Source organism: Lynx rufus, unplaced genomic scaffold (assembly GCF_022079265.1).
Source record: "Lynx rufus isolate CCGP_SWC_20201006 ecotype Redwood Valley unplaced genomic scaffold, mLynRuf1.p SCAF_21, whole genome shotgun sequence".
In the NCBI taxonomy this organism is placed as follows: Eukaryota; Metazoa; Chordata; class Mammalia; order Carnivora; family Felidae; genus Lynx; species Lynx rufus.
The window spans coordinates 24,575,080-24,591,686 of record NW_025814836.1 but is presented as its reverse complement, the minus strand read 5'-3'; the positions used below and the strand labels follow the sequence as shown (position 1 = coordinate 24,591,686).

The window sequence follows — 16,607 nt, the reverse complement described above, 5'->3', positions numbered from 1 at the left end:
GTCCCGTCCGTTCCCAGAGGCATTTACAAAATTCCAGGTTCGGGGGACTTGACAGGGCCACTTGGTATGGACTGGGATGCTTGGATTTCCTGAGTTCGTGGGGGACAGCTTTCAGGAAGCCGCCCCGCAGGACCCCACGGATTTGTACCTCTTCTCTGTTCAACGTGTGTGCGTGTACTGTGGACACACGCACGCACACCTCGGCACACGCACGTGCACACTCAGGCACACACGTGCGTACCTAGGTACACACGCATGTGCACACTTAGGCACATGCACACGTGCATACTTAGGCACGCGCATGTGCACGCTTAGGCACACACACACATCTCTAAGGAGGCCTGCAGCCCACAGACCCAGCCATCCTACCTCCAGCCAGACACGCGACCCCGATGGAGGCCACCCCACGCCCTCTGTATCCCCAGGTCCTTACATGGACGCCACTCCCTAAGAAGCCCAAGAGACCCAAAATGACCTGGTGGCACTTTGAGCATCTCTTTTATGCCACCTGCTCACAGGAGCATTCTTTCCGGGGTCCCAACACGTCCAGCTCACCAGGGCTGTGAAGCACAGGGAAAATCCTTGAGTCTAGGTCATCGGGTATCATCGTGGGAGGCGATGTCCCTTGGTCCCCGGACTCGCGTGCTGCGCCTCTGGGGAGAAGCACCACGTGCTCCCACCCGGAAAGCCTGGTGCTCCCGCAGGCAGCACAGCAGGCGGGAGGGCCCACGGTCCTAAGGTTATCGGACGCTGCTTCGTTTCGTCGGCGCAGAAGCGGGTTGGCTGGTTTCAGGCTGTGCTGTGTGGCACAGGAGACCTTCAGGAGGCCTCCGGGCGGCGGGGCTGGCCTAGCGACGACAGACCATGGCATCTGTCAAGGGAGGAGGAGTGCTCCGGACGAAGGGCCCCCGTGCGATCCGCTTTCCACCGAGCCGCTGGCCGGTGGCCTGAGGGCGCGGTGCAGATCTGGGGCCTCGGGGTGGATCCCTGTTGTTGGCAGTTGGCGCTCAGCAGGTCAGAGGGTGGGGCGGCCCTGGAGAGCAGGGGTGTGGGTCATCTAGGTCGCGAGGGGCCTCTCTCTCTGGTGCCCGGCGAGTGTGTTGGCAAGCCTTTTGGGCGAGCACTGGGCTGCCTGCAGGACCAGGGTGGGGCGTGTGGTTTTTAAGGATTCTCTCTGGTGTGAAGGTGGGGACTTTGGAAGAGCATAGTCTGTTCAGGCTGTTACAGCAAAATGCCACGTGTTGGGGTGGCTTACAGGCAACAGAAGCTGACTTCTTGGAGCTCTGGAGGCCGGAGGTCTGAGATCGGGATGCCGGCACGGTCAGGTTCAGGGGTAGGTCCTCTTTCTGGTTGTGTCCTGGCAACTTCTTGCTGTGCTCTCACGTGGCCCAAAGAGAGCAAGAGAGCTCTATGGGGTCTCTTAATAACTTCTTCTTTAGTGTTTTTATTTGAGAGAGAGACAGACAGACAGAGCACGAGTGGGGGAGGGGCAGAGCGAGAGAGGGACACAGAATCATCGGAAGCAGGCTCCAGGCTCCAAGCTGTCAGCACAGAGCCCAACACGGGGCTCGAACCCACAAACCGCAAGATCATGACCTGAGCTGAAGTCAGACGCTGGACCAACTGAGCCACCCCGGCGCCCCAATCAGTGGGGTCTCTTATAAGGGTACTAATCCCTTTTATGAGGGAGCCACCCTCATGACCTCATCACCTCTCAGTGGCCCCACCTCCTAATCCATCACATTGGGGGTTAGGACCTCAACGTAAGAATTTGAGGGGGGCACAGGCTTTCAGCCAGTTGCAGCCATTCATGCAGAATATGAATCTTTCAGACTTGGGTTCCCTCTGGGCTCACTGGGTTCCACTGATGTAGCCGTTCCCAAATCCTTGTCACTAAGCTTCCCACTTTGTTTCTTCCAAGTCCCTACCCAGGCAGCGAGGCCCCTCACCATTTCCCCAGGGTTCAGCGTAGACCCGACTCCAGGCGACCTGCCCCGTGCACACCGGACAAGGAAACACTCCAGCTCGTGCCCACAGGGAGGATTTTCCTTTTCCATCATCGTCCACGTCACGGGACCCGCGTGGACAACCCCATGACAGCGTGTGCCGGGGGCCGGTCATGCGGCGTGCGGCTTTGGGGGTGGGCCGGGCTGGTGGAGGCCGGCCCAGACGTGAAACCGCAGCCTACGAAGGGTTTCAAGCCAAGGACGAAAGTGGTCGGATCCGCACCGCAGGCAGATCTTTCCAGTGTTGAGGGAGACGGGGTTGTTCTGGTCCAGAACGGAGATGGCGAGGACCTGCGTGAGTGGACGTGGGAGGCAGGGGCTCTGGGATGAGGGCGGGCACATGGACGGATGGACAGAGCTGCCATTTTCTGAAACGAGGAAGAAGAGGGGCTGTGAGGATCAGAGAGGATTTTTGTGAATTGGAAGCAAGTATGATCGTGGTTTGGTGAATGAATGATTCCAGAACCCCTGTCTGGGGTGGGCACCACGGCTGCCCGGAGGAGGCGGGGTGGGGGAGTTGGGAGCAGCCCCTGCCCTGCCCCCCATGCCCCCTTCCCACACCCGCTGGGGCCCTCGGACCCCTGGGGACGCAGCGATACGGGGAAGCTCCTGTGGGAGGCAGGGCGTTGGCGGGGCCGGGAGGCCGTGTGTCCCTGGCCCCGCCCGAGGCTCCGGGCCTTCTGGAAGCCCAGGCAGAATCCCTCTCAGCTGCCTGGAACAACTTCTTCAATCTCTGGAGGAATCAGAGTCGCCAGGAAGGATAAACAGGAGAGAGTTTAACGGAAAGAATCGAAGGAAGGGGGAACTCAAAAATCAGAACAAGTTGTGAAAGTTCACTTCTTTGTCCGCCGAGACCTGGGGGGACCTCAAGCCATGCCTGCCTCCACGCTCGGCCACTTTGCATCCTTCCCAGGCCGAAGAAAACGCCCTGTCGTCAAGGAGGAGTGTCTGGTCTTCCCGAGTCACTTGGTCTGTTCTGGCAGCGGAGTCTCGGCTCCGTGACTGTGACCTGCCCTTGCCACAGAGGCTTATCAGAGAAGCGCTCGGATGTCTCCTTTGTTCAGAATGTTTCAAGCCAACTTTTCCCTTCCCTGTGAAGGGAACGATTAACCACACACGGATAAATTACCATGAAGTGCGGCTGGAGGTCTCGACAAGTGGCAATTAGCTAGCAGAAAGGAACTTGGGCCTGAGGGGACAGCTGTGGCCGAGTATTTCTGACTCCACAGAGCAACCACCCACAGTCCTGAGACAGGAATCTGTAATCAAACCCCATAACTAGGCTAGAAAAAGGAACAGCAGCGCGGCTATTTTCATTTCAGAACACTTTCTACGCACGTCTCTCTCTACCCCCCGGAAGGAAAATAGAAACCTTGGTCTCCACTGTTCCCATTATAAGGGCCACCTTACACCACGGTCCCAAAAGTCCTACAGGGACACTTTCTGCTCTTTAGACAGGCTTTCCAAAAATAATAGCAGCTGTGTAGTCCCAGAGGTAAGCTGGGACTCGGCTGTCCACCCACCCGAGGGGACGTGATAGCGGCCTACTGAACGTTAAAAGGGATTTGCACATTCTGGTAAAAGGAGGAGCTTCAGAAAAGAGACAAAAAGGAAGGAAACCCAAATGTAAAAGTGAGCCACTTGCTAAAGTTTAGATTCTTTCTGATATCTGACCTTAGATGTCACTGTTCTGAGTTTGGCTCTGAGTTTGGTGTCATTTATCCCAGACAGAAGGAACCACTTCCTGCCACGAAGGCGGTGACCCAGGGTGGGGTTGCTTGTGCCCTGCGATTGATTCGTCTGAACCCTGACACACACACACAGAACATTTGCTCTTGACCCATTTTAATTATTTCATCTGTAATTCATATTTGTATCCTTATGTTCACTTAAGTCTGTGTAGTTGTAAGAACATTGCTCTGTCTGCCACCTTTCTGATTTAAGGGCAGTTGTTTTAAAGTAGGAGATAGTAGTCATTCATCCTTTTGATGTTTTGGTGAGAATGCCTTTGGCTGCAAGTAACAGGGAACTAGTCACAAGGCTGAAACAAATAGAGTTCTTCTTTACACACCGAAGAGAAGTCCTAAGGCAAGCAGTTGCCAGCAGGATGCAGTGGCCCCACGATATTGAGTGTGAGAGCTCTGCATGTTTGTTTCTTTTATTGGCATTTTCCTCATGGTGCTAAGATGGCTTCTCAAGCTCTATCCATCACATCTGCATTCGTCGTAAGAGGGAGAAGGTAGAAGGTAGTGCTACAGGACCTTCCCTGTGAGGTTCTTTGCAGACTTCTCCTTGGGTCCAACTGTCAGTCCCTGGGCCACCTTCCCACAGGGGGAAAAAAAAGAAGAAGAAGAAGTAGGTCACTATGGCCAGCTCGGAGTGGTTCTCATTCTCTCTCACCTTGGAAATTTTCTGCTCCAGTCAAATTTGAGATTTTGTTAAGCCAAGAGAAAACAAGAAGTGGATTTTGAATGGAGCAAATAGTGTCTGTCACAGAGTCTTCACTGGCCAAGGCCGAAAAAACAAAAAAGCCACAAATAAGATAATAGTCTTTCATTTTCTAGCAGGATAACGATGAAAAAGATGATGATTTTAACTTTTAAAAAACTATTACTGCAAGTTTAAAAACTGCAGAAAATGATGAAGCACTGGGTGGCTCAGTCGGTTGAGCGTCCGACTTCAGCTCAGGTCATGATCTTACAGCCCGCATCGGGCTCTGTGCTGACAGCTTGGAGCCTGGAGCCTGCTTCGGATTCTGTGTCTCCCTCTCTCTCTCTGCCCCTCTTCCACTTGTGCTCTGTCTCCCTCTCTCTCAAAAATAAATAAACACTAAAAATTTGTTTTAATTTTAAGGGGCTCCTGGGTGGCTCAGTTGGTTAAGCGTCCAACTTCGGCTCAGGTCATGATCTCACGGTTCTTGGGTTCGAGCCCCCCGTCAGGCTCTGTGCTGACAGCTCGGAGCCTGGAGCCTGCTTCAGATTCTGGGTCTCCCTCTCTCTCTGCCCCTCCCCCATTCATGCTCTGTCTCTGTCTCTCTCTCTCTGTCAAAAATAAATAAAAAACATTTAAAAATTTTTTAAAAACTTCAGAAAATTATCCTAACAAGTAAAGACGTGAGAATTTGGCATACGTTTTAGAAAGCTTTATGCTTTGAATATCCTTTGATCCACTGGTTTCATTAACTGGCTTTTATTCTAAGGAAATAATTATACCGGAGTACAGAGATTGAGCTTTAAGAATTTGACTTGAAATATCATTTATAACGGCAAAAGCAAAAAACCAAGACACCAGCCAAATGTCCAACAGTAAGAAATTAGGTGAAATACATTCCAGTATATCCTTCAGGGCAAGATACTGCATAGCAATTCACATGCGGTAATAGAAAAGCATATAATTGCATGGGAATATTAATGTCCTGTTAATTTCAAAAGTGGCTATAAAACGAGGTGTACCATATCATTCTGTTTCAAAGATAAATGTGTGTAATGGATGCATACATAGAGATAGGAAAATATTGGAAGTTTACGTGGTGGTGGGACCATAGGTTTGAAGAATATTTTTTTCTAAAGTGTACTTTCTACATTCAGAAGCTTGTGCTTTTTTTTTTTTAAATGTTTATCTTAGGGAGAGATCGAACGTGAGCGGGGGAGGGGGAGACAGAGGGAGACACAGAATCCGAAGCAGGCTCCAGCCTCTGAGCTGTCAGCGCAGAGCCCGACACGGGGCGCGAACTCATGAACCGTGAGATCATGAGTTGAGCCGAAGTTGGATGCTCAACCAACTGAGCCACCCAGGCGCCCTGCGTGTTCTTTTTTATAGTAAGGGGGAATGTTAGAAAACTTAAGCCTTGGAGATAAGATTTTTCACCGGTGGACAATCCCCTGGCTCCTTGGTTGCTTCTAAGTTTCCATTATTGTATTGAGGCCTTTTTTTTTTTTTTTTCACGTTCTCAATTATTTTCATAGAATAGTTTCCCTGAAGTGATATCACTTAGGTCAAGGGGTATGAACGCTGTTTTCACTGGTGATCTGGAAATGTCTTGCCCGCCCTGGGTATTGTAACTGTATTTACTGTTTGCTAATTTAGCAAGCAAAGAATAGTACCTCATGATTTTGATTTGCATTTCCAGTGGGACTGAACAATTGTTTTTATCAATTGCTTACTTACTGTGTTTTATATTTGTGCATTTTGCTGTTTATCTATTGGGGTTTTCACGTTTTCCTTTTCAGTGTGTACGAACTTCCTCTACTAAAGATAATGGCCCCTTCTCTGTGATACCAGCCTAGCAACGGATATTCCCCCCCAGGCATTTGTTTCCCTTCTGATTTAGTTTTTCTTCCCCTTTTCTGCTGCAAAGCTTTCACCTGTTTTTTTAGACAAATCTGTCTCTTCTGTGATTCTCTTTTATTTCTTCCAAGTTGAGAACATTACCTTCTTACCCCTCAAGCAGAAGTTTGGTGAACGTTCAATTCTGTTTGCATCCAGATTTTTAAAAAATATCCCGACCCCGTTACCTCACTGATCATGTATCATGCCACTTGTTTGTAGTAAAGGTTTAAATTCATTTCCCCTGTTTACTAATGTTGTGTCACTCCATCTCTGTGGGGTAACCTTCCCTATCAGTGTATCGATTCCTCATTTGTCACAAGATGATGTTTATATAAGAGGTAGGGCCTGTTTCCCTCACGCGGCTACTGATAACACATCTTTTAAGATGATTATTTATTAAATTTTTTAAATTTAATGTTTATTTATTTTGAGAGAGAGAGAGAGAGAGAGAGACACAGAGTGTGAGCAGGGGAGGGGCAGACAGAGAGGGAGACACAGAATCTGAAGCAGGCTCCAGGCTCTGAGCTGTCAGTCAGCACAGAACCCGATATGGGGCTCAAACCCACGAGCCGCAAGATCATGACCTGAGCCGAAGTCAGACGCCTAACCGACTGAGCCACCCAGGCACCGCCCCTACAATGATTATTTGTTCCAAATTGATCCTATAGGGCTTATCCTACTTGGTTGCATTTTAGGCTTACTTTGTGAAATTTCCTTTTTTATTCTCACCCATTTGAATGTAAAACAAAATCCTCCAAAAACTCAGAGTTTCTCTGAGGACAGAAACCAAATCTTAGGTATTTCAGTGTCCCCGGCACAGTCCCAAGTACATAGAGATCACCACTTCCTAGTTCTGAATGAATGAATTCACCCTGTTTTGGCACTCTTTTACTAATGTTCATGGTTTCAAGGCTCTCACTTTTATTTTACTTGAAGAAACTAGTCAGATCGAGGCCAGAGATGCCACAGTTCCCTGTTTGAACCCCTGTCACATGCCCAGCAAAGCCCTGTCCTTTTTCTCCAGTGATCCATGGAGGTAGTGTTATTGCCCGCATTTTATAGATGAGGAAACCGAGGTTCAGAGTGGCTCATTTCCCTGCATTTGAAAGGCTGATGAGGGTCGGAACTGAGCAGCTCACCCAAGCTAGCAGTTAAGCAGGTAAGTCTTAGGACACTGTAGTGTCCAGTGCTGGTGTCAGATGGCCTGTGTTCAGTCTCAGGGTGACCTTGGCGGTTACGAAACCCATGTGTCCCCATGTGGATACTGAGCACCTAAGGGTCGCTGGGAGTGCACGGCCAGACGAGACATTCCAGCTGCTCTCCTCTTATCCCCGTGAAGCCAAGAATAGGTGTCCTTCTTTTTCTTTTTCTGAGATGTTCTAGGCTGTTATTATTTTTTTTTTTAAATTTTAATGTTTATTTACTTTTGAGAGAGAGACAGAGTACAAGTGGGGGAGGGGCAGAGAGAGAAGGAGACACAGAATCTGAAGCAGGTTCCAGGCTCTTCTGAGCTGTCAGCACAGAGCCCAAGAAGGGGCTCGAACTCATGAACCTCGAGATCATGACCTGAGCTGAAGTTGGACGCTCAACCGACTGAGCCCCCCCCAGGCGCCCCTGGCTGTTGTTATTTATAACGGCACCCTCATCCCACAGTCCCTTTGAGGTTGTGTGTTTTGGTGTATGTGTTCGTGCTCTCCCTTTTATAACTGAGAAGGAGAGCCGCCCATCAGTGTAGCGGAGGAGAGCTGTAAAATTGGGACTGGCCAGGGGCTCCCCACTCCATATCTGACATTCTGTGCCTCAAGCCTCGTCTTTGCCTTAAAAGTCCCCGTGGCCTGTTTTGAGTTGAAGCTTTTAGAAGTAATTTTTTAAGGGCTTTTTTTTTTTTTAATGTTTATTTATTTTTGAGAGAGAGTGCGTGGGCAGGGGAGGGGCAGAGAGAGAGAGGGAGACACAGAACCTGAAGCAGGCTCCAGGCCTCTGAGCTGTCAGCACAGAGCCCGACACGGGGCTCGAACTCACGAACCACAAGATCCTGACCTGAGCCGAAGTCAGATGGTCAACCGACTGAGCCACTCAGGTGCCCCAGTAATTTTCTTTTAAAGAGGGAGTGTGTACAACCGTGTTTTACATCCTAAGGTAATGGAGCTTCTCTCTGCAAGTGGAAAACCTAATCAGTTAAGTATTTAGCAACTGCTTTGGGCAAGACTCTTGGCATTCTTGTTGGCACAGGAAGGTAACTGGGTGTGTGGAAGACAGATCTGCGTCCAAGTTCAGGTTTATCATAACTAGCCGTGTGACCCCGGGCTTTAACCAGCCTCCCTAAGGCTGCATTTTCTCATCGGGACACTGTAGAGCTATCCCGTCGTACAGAATGGTGGGGAGGAACCAAAAGAGAGAACGTGTGTTAAGAAGCCATTACACTCCTTCACATATAGATGTGGTTGTGCTCAGGGCCCAGGGGAAGTGGGGGGTAAGTACGCCTACCCAAGGCAGCGACTGTGGGACCACTGAGGGGCCGCCATGATGGGTGTCAGGGGACAAAGAAAGAAGCCGCCACTGGAATGGAAGGTTTGTGCCTTAGGCTGAGAGTCTCCAAGAGCAGAGCTAAGGTCTTCACCAGTTAGGGATGTTAGAGACAGAGCGAATGGAGGCCCCGAACTCATCCAGAAGTGACTTGTTCTGTCAAAACCTGGAAGAACTTTATATACTGACTTGGTTGCCACTGACTTCTGTTACTCAGCTCTTGGCCTTCTGGGAGGCAGAGCGGTTTCTGGTAGCTGCACCAGATATCTGAGTATATCTGAGTATATGAGTATATCTGAGTACATGAGTATATCTGAATATATGAGTATATGAGTATATCTGAGTACATGAGTATATCTGAGTATATGAGTATATCTGAGTATACGAGTATTTGAGTATACATGCCTCAGCGCCCAGCTTCCTGCAGGGCCCAGCTCACACATGGTGGCCGGGGGGGGGGGGGGGGGGGGAGGGGAGGGGTACCTCTTCACCGAAGGGCTGAGTGCTGCTTGGACCATGTGTTTTTGACTGAATGAGCATGACCATGCTGGCTAATGACATTTCCAGTCTCGTTTAAAAACAGCTTCCCGTGAGACAAGGGGCAGAGACAAGACAGAGACAAGAAAGGATCCGTGAGAAAGAGTACCCATTTGGTTTGGTAGCCTGGCAGAACATCGGCCTGCTTGTAGGGAGAGAGGCGTCCCCCTCCTTACTGAGTGCAGCACGGGCGAGACCCGGCAGGGCTGTCTGTTGGGAACAGTTTTCTTCACATCACATTTGACTTTTAATGGATACTGGACAAAAGCACTTAAAATGATGCGTTTCGAAAATAGAATCTTTGAGGGGTGCCTGGGTGGCTCGGTCCCTCAGGCGTCCGACTTCGTTCGGCTCAGGTCATGATCTCCTGGTTCATGGGTTCGAGCCCCACGTTGGGCTCTGTGCTGACAGCTCAGAGCCTGGAGCCTGCTTCGGAGTCTGTGTCTCCCTCACTCTCTGCCCCTCCCCCACTCATGCCCATTCGCTCTCAAAAATAAATAACCGCTAAAAAAAATTAAAAAACTGAATCTTTTAACGTCTTAATAGGATTGAAAGGTCTTCATGGTGCCTACACAAAATCTCTTCTGGGATAACGCTCATATTCTGAGGGATGCCCCACCTAGTTGGGTAAGCGTAGGAGGCGGCCAGATGGGGCAGGATGCCCCCAGACACTCACCGCAGTTCCTCGCAGAGTATCCGCTCATTGGTCTAGCAGAAGAGAGCTGTGCCTTTCTCAGGCTCCACTAGCACCTTGGACGTGATTTGTTTTTCAAGTGGCCAGAGGGTGTGTGAGTCTGGAACCCAGAGTTCATTCATTCACTGAACAAACTGACTTGTGCCTGCTCTCTGCAGGTGCTGGGTGGGTGCTAAGAGAAAGGCATGGACCCTACCATCAAGGAGTTCTGGCACGATGTTTTGACTTTAAGAGTCCCCTAAGAGGAAGCAGGGAGGGGAGGGCTGTGTCTCAGGCTGGACCTCACATGGTTTTTTTTTTTCTTTTTTTAATGTTTATTTTTGAGAGACAGAGCACGAGCGGGGGAGGGGCAGAGAGAGAGGGAGACACAGAATCCGAAGCAGGCTCCAGGCTCCGAGGTGTCAGCACAGAGCCCGACGCGGGGCTCAAACTCACAAACCGTAAGATCATGCATGACCTGAGCCGAAGTCGGATGGATGCTTAACCAGCTGAGCCACCCAGGCGCCCCTGGACCTCACATGTTTTAAACAAGTAATGTGATTTTCCTCTGATTGCTCTGGGATGGTTAAATATGAAGCCCCGTGGCTGGGCTTTATTTATGGTCCTGCGGGAGCAACATCGGCCAGCACAGAAGGGCTGTCCTTTCCTGCTTCAGCCAGGGTGCTTTGTTCACAGTGTCTGTCATCTGGCAAGGTTTTCCCAAGCGGGCCACTGCTGTCTGCGTTGTAAACACGCTCCCAGAGTAGCCTGTGCTCCGAAATTAACGTGTTCTCAGCAAAAGCCTCCTCGCAGCCTTGCAACTTGCTAGCTCTTTGTGTTTTGCAGCAAGCACATTTAGCTCTCTCTTCTTTGTAATGCCAGCTTTATCACAGAACGTTCTCTGCTTGAACAATGTATTTGCTAATTAAAATCAGTTGCCTTGTCAGTGACTATAAGCCAGTGATTGATTTGATTGCTCTGGCATTGTAAGAAATTTATTATGAAAATATTAAAACATTTTTTAAAAGTAGAGAGCATAGAATAAAAAACACCGTATACACGTCACCAGACTTAACCCTTGTTTTGCCACATTTCTTCATCTATTTAAAAAAAAATTTTTTTTTATGTTTATTTTTGAGAGACAGAGACAGAGACAGAGTGTGAACAGGGGAGGAGCAGAGAGAGGGAGACACAGAATGGGAAGCAGGCTCCAGGCTCCGAGCTGTTAGCACAGAGCCCAACGCGGGGCTTGAACCCACGGACTGCGAGATCGTGACCTGAGCTGAATTTGGACGCTTAACCGACTGAGCCAGCCAGGCGCCCCCTTCATCTATATTATTGTTGCTGAAGTACGTTGCAGACATCCAGACATTTTAGGATTTATCTCTAAAAAAATAATGACATTTTCCCTCCTAACCATGACATCACGGGCATTTCTAGTAAAATGAGTAATTCCTTGATGTCATTTAAATCCAGTCTCTGTTCCCATTTCTTCATCTGCCTCCCTGTAAGTCTTCCACGGATGGTCTGTTCAGGGCAGGATTCGATCATATGCTGCATGTTGACTTTTGCTGTTTTTTGCATTTTGCTGTTTCACGTCTTAAAGTTTTAAAGTCTAGACCAGTTCCTTCTCCCCAACTCACTGGATCTTCTTCGTTTCCATCATATCGTACAAGTTCTTGGACCTTTCAGGTCTTTTGATAGAGGTGAAGTTTTTCATGGACTCCTTCTGTGGTACAGCTACATTTTATTTTCTTGCATTTGTATTAGTTACTTTTTTTTTTTTAATTTTTTTTTTCAACGTTTATTTATTTTTGGGACAGAGAGAGACAGAGCATGAACGGGGGAGGGGCAGAGAGAGAGGGAGACACAGAATCGGAAGCAGGCTCCAGGCTCCGAGCCATCCGCCCAGAGCCTGACGCGGGGCTCGAACTCACGGACCGCGAGATCGTGACCTGGCTGAAGTCGGCTGCTTAACCGACTGCGCCACCCCGGCGCCCCTGTATTAGTTACTCTTAACTGGAGGTGTTTGTTTTTAATACTTCAGTATTAACATTTATTTTTGAGAGAGCAGAGCGTGCGTGAGCCTGAGCAGGGGAGGGGCAGAGAGGAAGATGTAGAATTGGAAGCAGGCTCCAGGCTCTGAGCTGTCAACACGGAGCCCGTCGCGGGGCTTGAACCCACAGACCGCGAGATCATGACCTGAGCCAAAGTCATATATAGCCCGACGCGGGGCTTGAACCCACAGACCGCGACATCATGACCTGAGCCAAAGTCATATATCCTTAACCAACTGAGCCACCCAAGTGTCCCAATACTTCAGTATTAAACTGGCTTCAGCAGCTTAGAAAATGATTCCGATCTGACCTAGGCCGGGAGTTTACTGGAAGAGGCATTCCTTGTATCATTTCTTTTTAGTCTTGAATAAAATTATTCTTCTGGATTTATACAGATTTTATTGACTTGAAATGAGTGCAAAGTCCCGAAGGTGGGTCCTGGAGACCAGCTGTGTGTAAGGTTGAGAACAACCTCAGTAACTCCTGTTCACGTTCAGTTTGCAGAGAAATTCCAGGAGGTCAAAGAAGCCGCCAGACTAGCCAGAGACAAGTCCCAGGAGAAAACGGAGACTTCGAGCAATCATTCCCAAGTAAGTGATTTGTCCACAAAATAAATCTGAGTGTGATCAGTAATTGAGCCTCTTTGTTCCTTGTCACTTGGGACGAGAAGTAGGGACTTCCAGCATTAGGGGCGTTGTGAAGGCTTTTTCCACTCTTAGCCTGCTCGCACTGAGGTGTGAGGACGTGTTTCTCTGAGAGTCTTGAGTTTTCCAGATGTGCTGATGTATTTTTGACGGAAAGCACTAGATGAGGTTAGAATTACCGCATGCCTCTGGCCCCTAAGAGGCATTCTTTGTCATTGTGTTTAAATACCAGAGGCAAAGCACTGTGTTTCCCTTCAGTGCTGGGGGGCGAGTCTGCGTGAACGATGTGCAGTGGCAATACCGGTGGGTACCTCGTGCCCACAAGAGAGAAAACTTGGCTGATGCCGGAGAACCCTTGTCTCTGCTTCTCTGTTTTAACAAAGTCAGATGGGAGATGGTATTCCAACGGCTCTGGTTTAGCAAAGGAGATACGGCTTTGCCAGAAATTGAGTTGTCTGTCTACTTAAAAGTGTGACGATTGGGGCGCCTGGGTGCCTCAGTCGGTTGAGCGTCTGACTTCGGCTCAGGTCATGCCCTTGCGGTTCGTGGGTTCGAGCCCCATGTTGTGCGCTGGGCTGACAGCTCAGAGCCTGGAGCCTGCTTCGGATTCTGTGTCTCCCTCTCTCTCTGCCCCTCCCCCCCCAATAAATAAAAACATTTAAAAAATGTCTAGTTTCTGAGGTCTAGTTTGGTGTATATAATGGTGGGTGGAAGCCTTGGTCTCGTGGTAAGGTTATGTGCACAGAGACAGGGAGAGGAGACGTCAGGGGCAGGATTCGGGGTTCGGAACAAGCACGATGCAACAGCCAACACAGCCGGGAGTCTGCCTGGCTGGGAACAAGATGCCCTGTGAGAGGAATTGGAGCTGCAGTTGGTGATCCTGCAGAAGACCTGGGATTCTCGACTAGCAGTTTGTTATTTGTTGTCTACTTATTGTTGGGTTGTTGCGGTAGACGTTGGAGCTGTTCCCTGACTGTTTCTCTGGAATTGATGTGCGGGTTGTACTCACATGGGGAGGAGGTCAGGGAGCCGCAGACGGTCGGTGGATTGGCGAGGGCGCGGCTGCAGGGGTGAGGAGGAAGGGAGGGATGCTGAGGACAGCCTGTAGGAAGAGAACCAGGGGACTGGGCATCTTGAGCTGTCAAGACTGACATTCTAGACTTGACCGTCAGCCTCGAAGAAGTAATAGCTGAAGGCTTGGCCTTTCCAAGAAGCCGTGGGGAGGGGAGGGCAAAGCCAGAGCCTTGTTAAGTTTGCCCAGCTAGGGGAAGGGGCCCAGCGAGGAAGACAGAGGAGAAACCTCCCCGTTACTGACCCGAGGCAGGCGCGGGCTGAGTGAGTCAGTGCTGCAGAGCGGAGGGCCCCGGGTTTGGCCACCGCGGTGACTGACCCTCAGGACCGGGATTTCCCAGCGCCGGTCCCGGCTCATCATATGAAAGATGCCCCGTGTGAATTTATGGAAATGAATGCGTATTAGACTTCAGGTGGGCAAGAACTTTCCTGACTCTTTCTGAATAATCTTTAATGTAATCTGAGTGATCCTGTTAATTTCATATACTGATAACCATAAGTAACCACTGAGCACCTATGAAATTGGACCCCTGAAATGAAATTGGACCCCCAAAATGGTCCACAGTCTAGAGTTTCTAATATACAATCTTTTTCTGGACACCACATATTATAGCTATACCTTTAAACTTTAATGTCAGAATTTCTTTATATAAGTGTTTTATTTTAATCTTTGTTCCCCCCCCCCCACAAAAGGTATTTTAAACCTTAAATCATGTATACCCATCAGATGCTATATTATGTGTATGTATTAATTACCTATCAGGGTTTTGTTGTTTTTTTTTCTTGTCTCTAAGGTTTAGTTTTTATTTATCCTTCTTGATGTGTCCCCAGATGTAGAGACCACTGTACATTTTTCTTTTCATTTTTATTAGAAGTCATACAATTGCTTGCTTTCCTGAATCTCCTGGGGAATGAACACTTTGGCCCAGTGTTCCAAATATTTGAAGATTTTAAACATTTAATAGGGGTTTCATCCTGACCGTGAAAGCAATATATATTTATTGTAAAAATCAAAACATTGCCATTCTATAAAGAATAGAGTCCGCACCACACAAAGATATGTGTTAAATATCTAGTATATATTTATATTGTTCTTTTTAACCTTTTTTACTTTATGTTTCGTGATCATTCCCCTGTGTTTTCAAATATCCCTTTTCAAAACTATCTTAATGGCTAGACAACATTCTAGTATTTGTCTGTATCACACCTTACTCCATTAACCTCTACTTTGGGGCATCTATGTGGTTTCTGATTTTTCATGAATACAAATGACACTGTGATGAACGTCCTCGCACATCTTTGTGCGTTTGATCATTTCTGCAAGGTAAATTCTTGGACTGGAAGTACTGGGTTAAAAGGCAGGGGCATTTTAAAAGGTTTTGATAGGGGCGCCTGGGTGGCACAGTCGGTTAAGCGTCCAACTTCAGCCAGGTCACGATCTCGCGGTCCGTGAGTTCGAGCCCCGCGTCGGGCTCTGGGCTGATGGCTCGGAGCCTGGAGCCTGCTTCCGATTCTGTGTCTCCCTCTCTCTCTGCCCCTCCCCCATTCATGCTCTGTCTCTTTCTGTCCCAAAAATAAATTTAAAAAAAACGTTGAAAAAATAAAAATAAAAAAAAAATAAAAGGTTTTGATAAATACTGCAGACTTAGCCCACAGAAATGGATGCTTCTCACTACCCCCAGCAGGGACTGAGAGCAAGTTTTCCTCCCACACTCTCACCAGCAAAGCTTTGTTGACTTGACAGAAGAAAAATATATTCTCTTGGCCTTTTCTCATTTTGTATTTCTTTACCAGTGAGATTAAATATTTTTTGTTTATTGATTCTATGCATTTCTTCTTCTGTAAATGTCAATTATGTATTTTTTCCTTTTTTTTTTAAGTTTATTTATTTATTTTGAGAGAGAGAGAGAGCATGAGCAGGGGAGGGGCAGAGGGGAAGGGGGAGAGAGTCCCAAGCAGGTATGATCTGCTGAGAGCGACGAGCCCGATGCGGGGCTCCAACTCACAAACTGTGAGATCATGACGTGAGCCGAAATCCAGAGTTGGACGCTCGACTGAGCCATCCAGGTGCCCCTTTTTTTCCTTTTTTAAAAAACATTAAAGGGTTAATCTTTTAACGTAGATTTCTAGGAATTTTATTTTTTTAACGTGGACGTTTTTGAACCTGTTCACAGCTTGGCAGAATTGTAAAACGAACCTCCGTGGGACGCATAGGTCAGCTTTAACGATTAAGAATTTATGACCTGTTGTTTCATCCATCCCCCCACCCCGGACCCTCCTCTCCCCCTAAATTTTAAAGCAAATCCCAGAGATCATTTCATCTGTAAATATGTCAGCGCGTGGCTCTAGAAGACAAGGCCTCTGAGAGTTTTCCAGCACAAGAAAAGTATTAACATCTTGTTTTTCATATATGCAAATGTTCAGCAGCAGATATGTTCCCACGTTTCTTGTGTGCATTTTAATTTTGTTTATGGCACTTTTTTTTTTTTTAAGAGAGAGAGCAGAAATTTAAAGTCAGATGTACACATCATTCCCTTTCGGGTCCCTGCCTTTGCCTTTATGCTTATTGGAGGCTAAATAAGGTCTTATCCTAGACCAGATGAGATGTCACCCACGGTTGGTATGACTTGTTACACAAAGCAGCTCAGAATATTCATATTCATAATAATGCTGACAGCAGTGGAGGCCACAGCCACATCCGAGTCCTGCATGTTTAAGGAGTGTTGGTCTCTCTGTGGCCCCAGGGGGTTTTAAGTTCCAGCTT

General features: G+C 48.2%; 1 protein-coding gene across 2 annotated transcripts in view; it reads left to right on the top strand.

The window, feature by feature from the left end:
- The window catches only part of HOMER2 (homer scaffold protein 2), a 97,276-nt gene that overhangs the window by 67,605 nt on the left and 13,064 nt on the right, over nucleotides 1-16,607 (top strand). For both annotated transcript variants that reach the window (XM_047086710.1, XM_047086709.1), the window contains exon 4: nucleotides 12,626-12,718. In XM_047086710.1, the coding sequence (XP_046942666.1) occupies nucleotides 12,626-12,718 (93 nt within the window). The remainder of the gene's footprint in view (nucleotides 1-12,625; nucleotides 12,719-16,607) is intronic.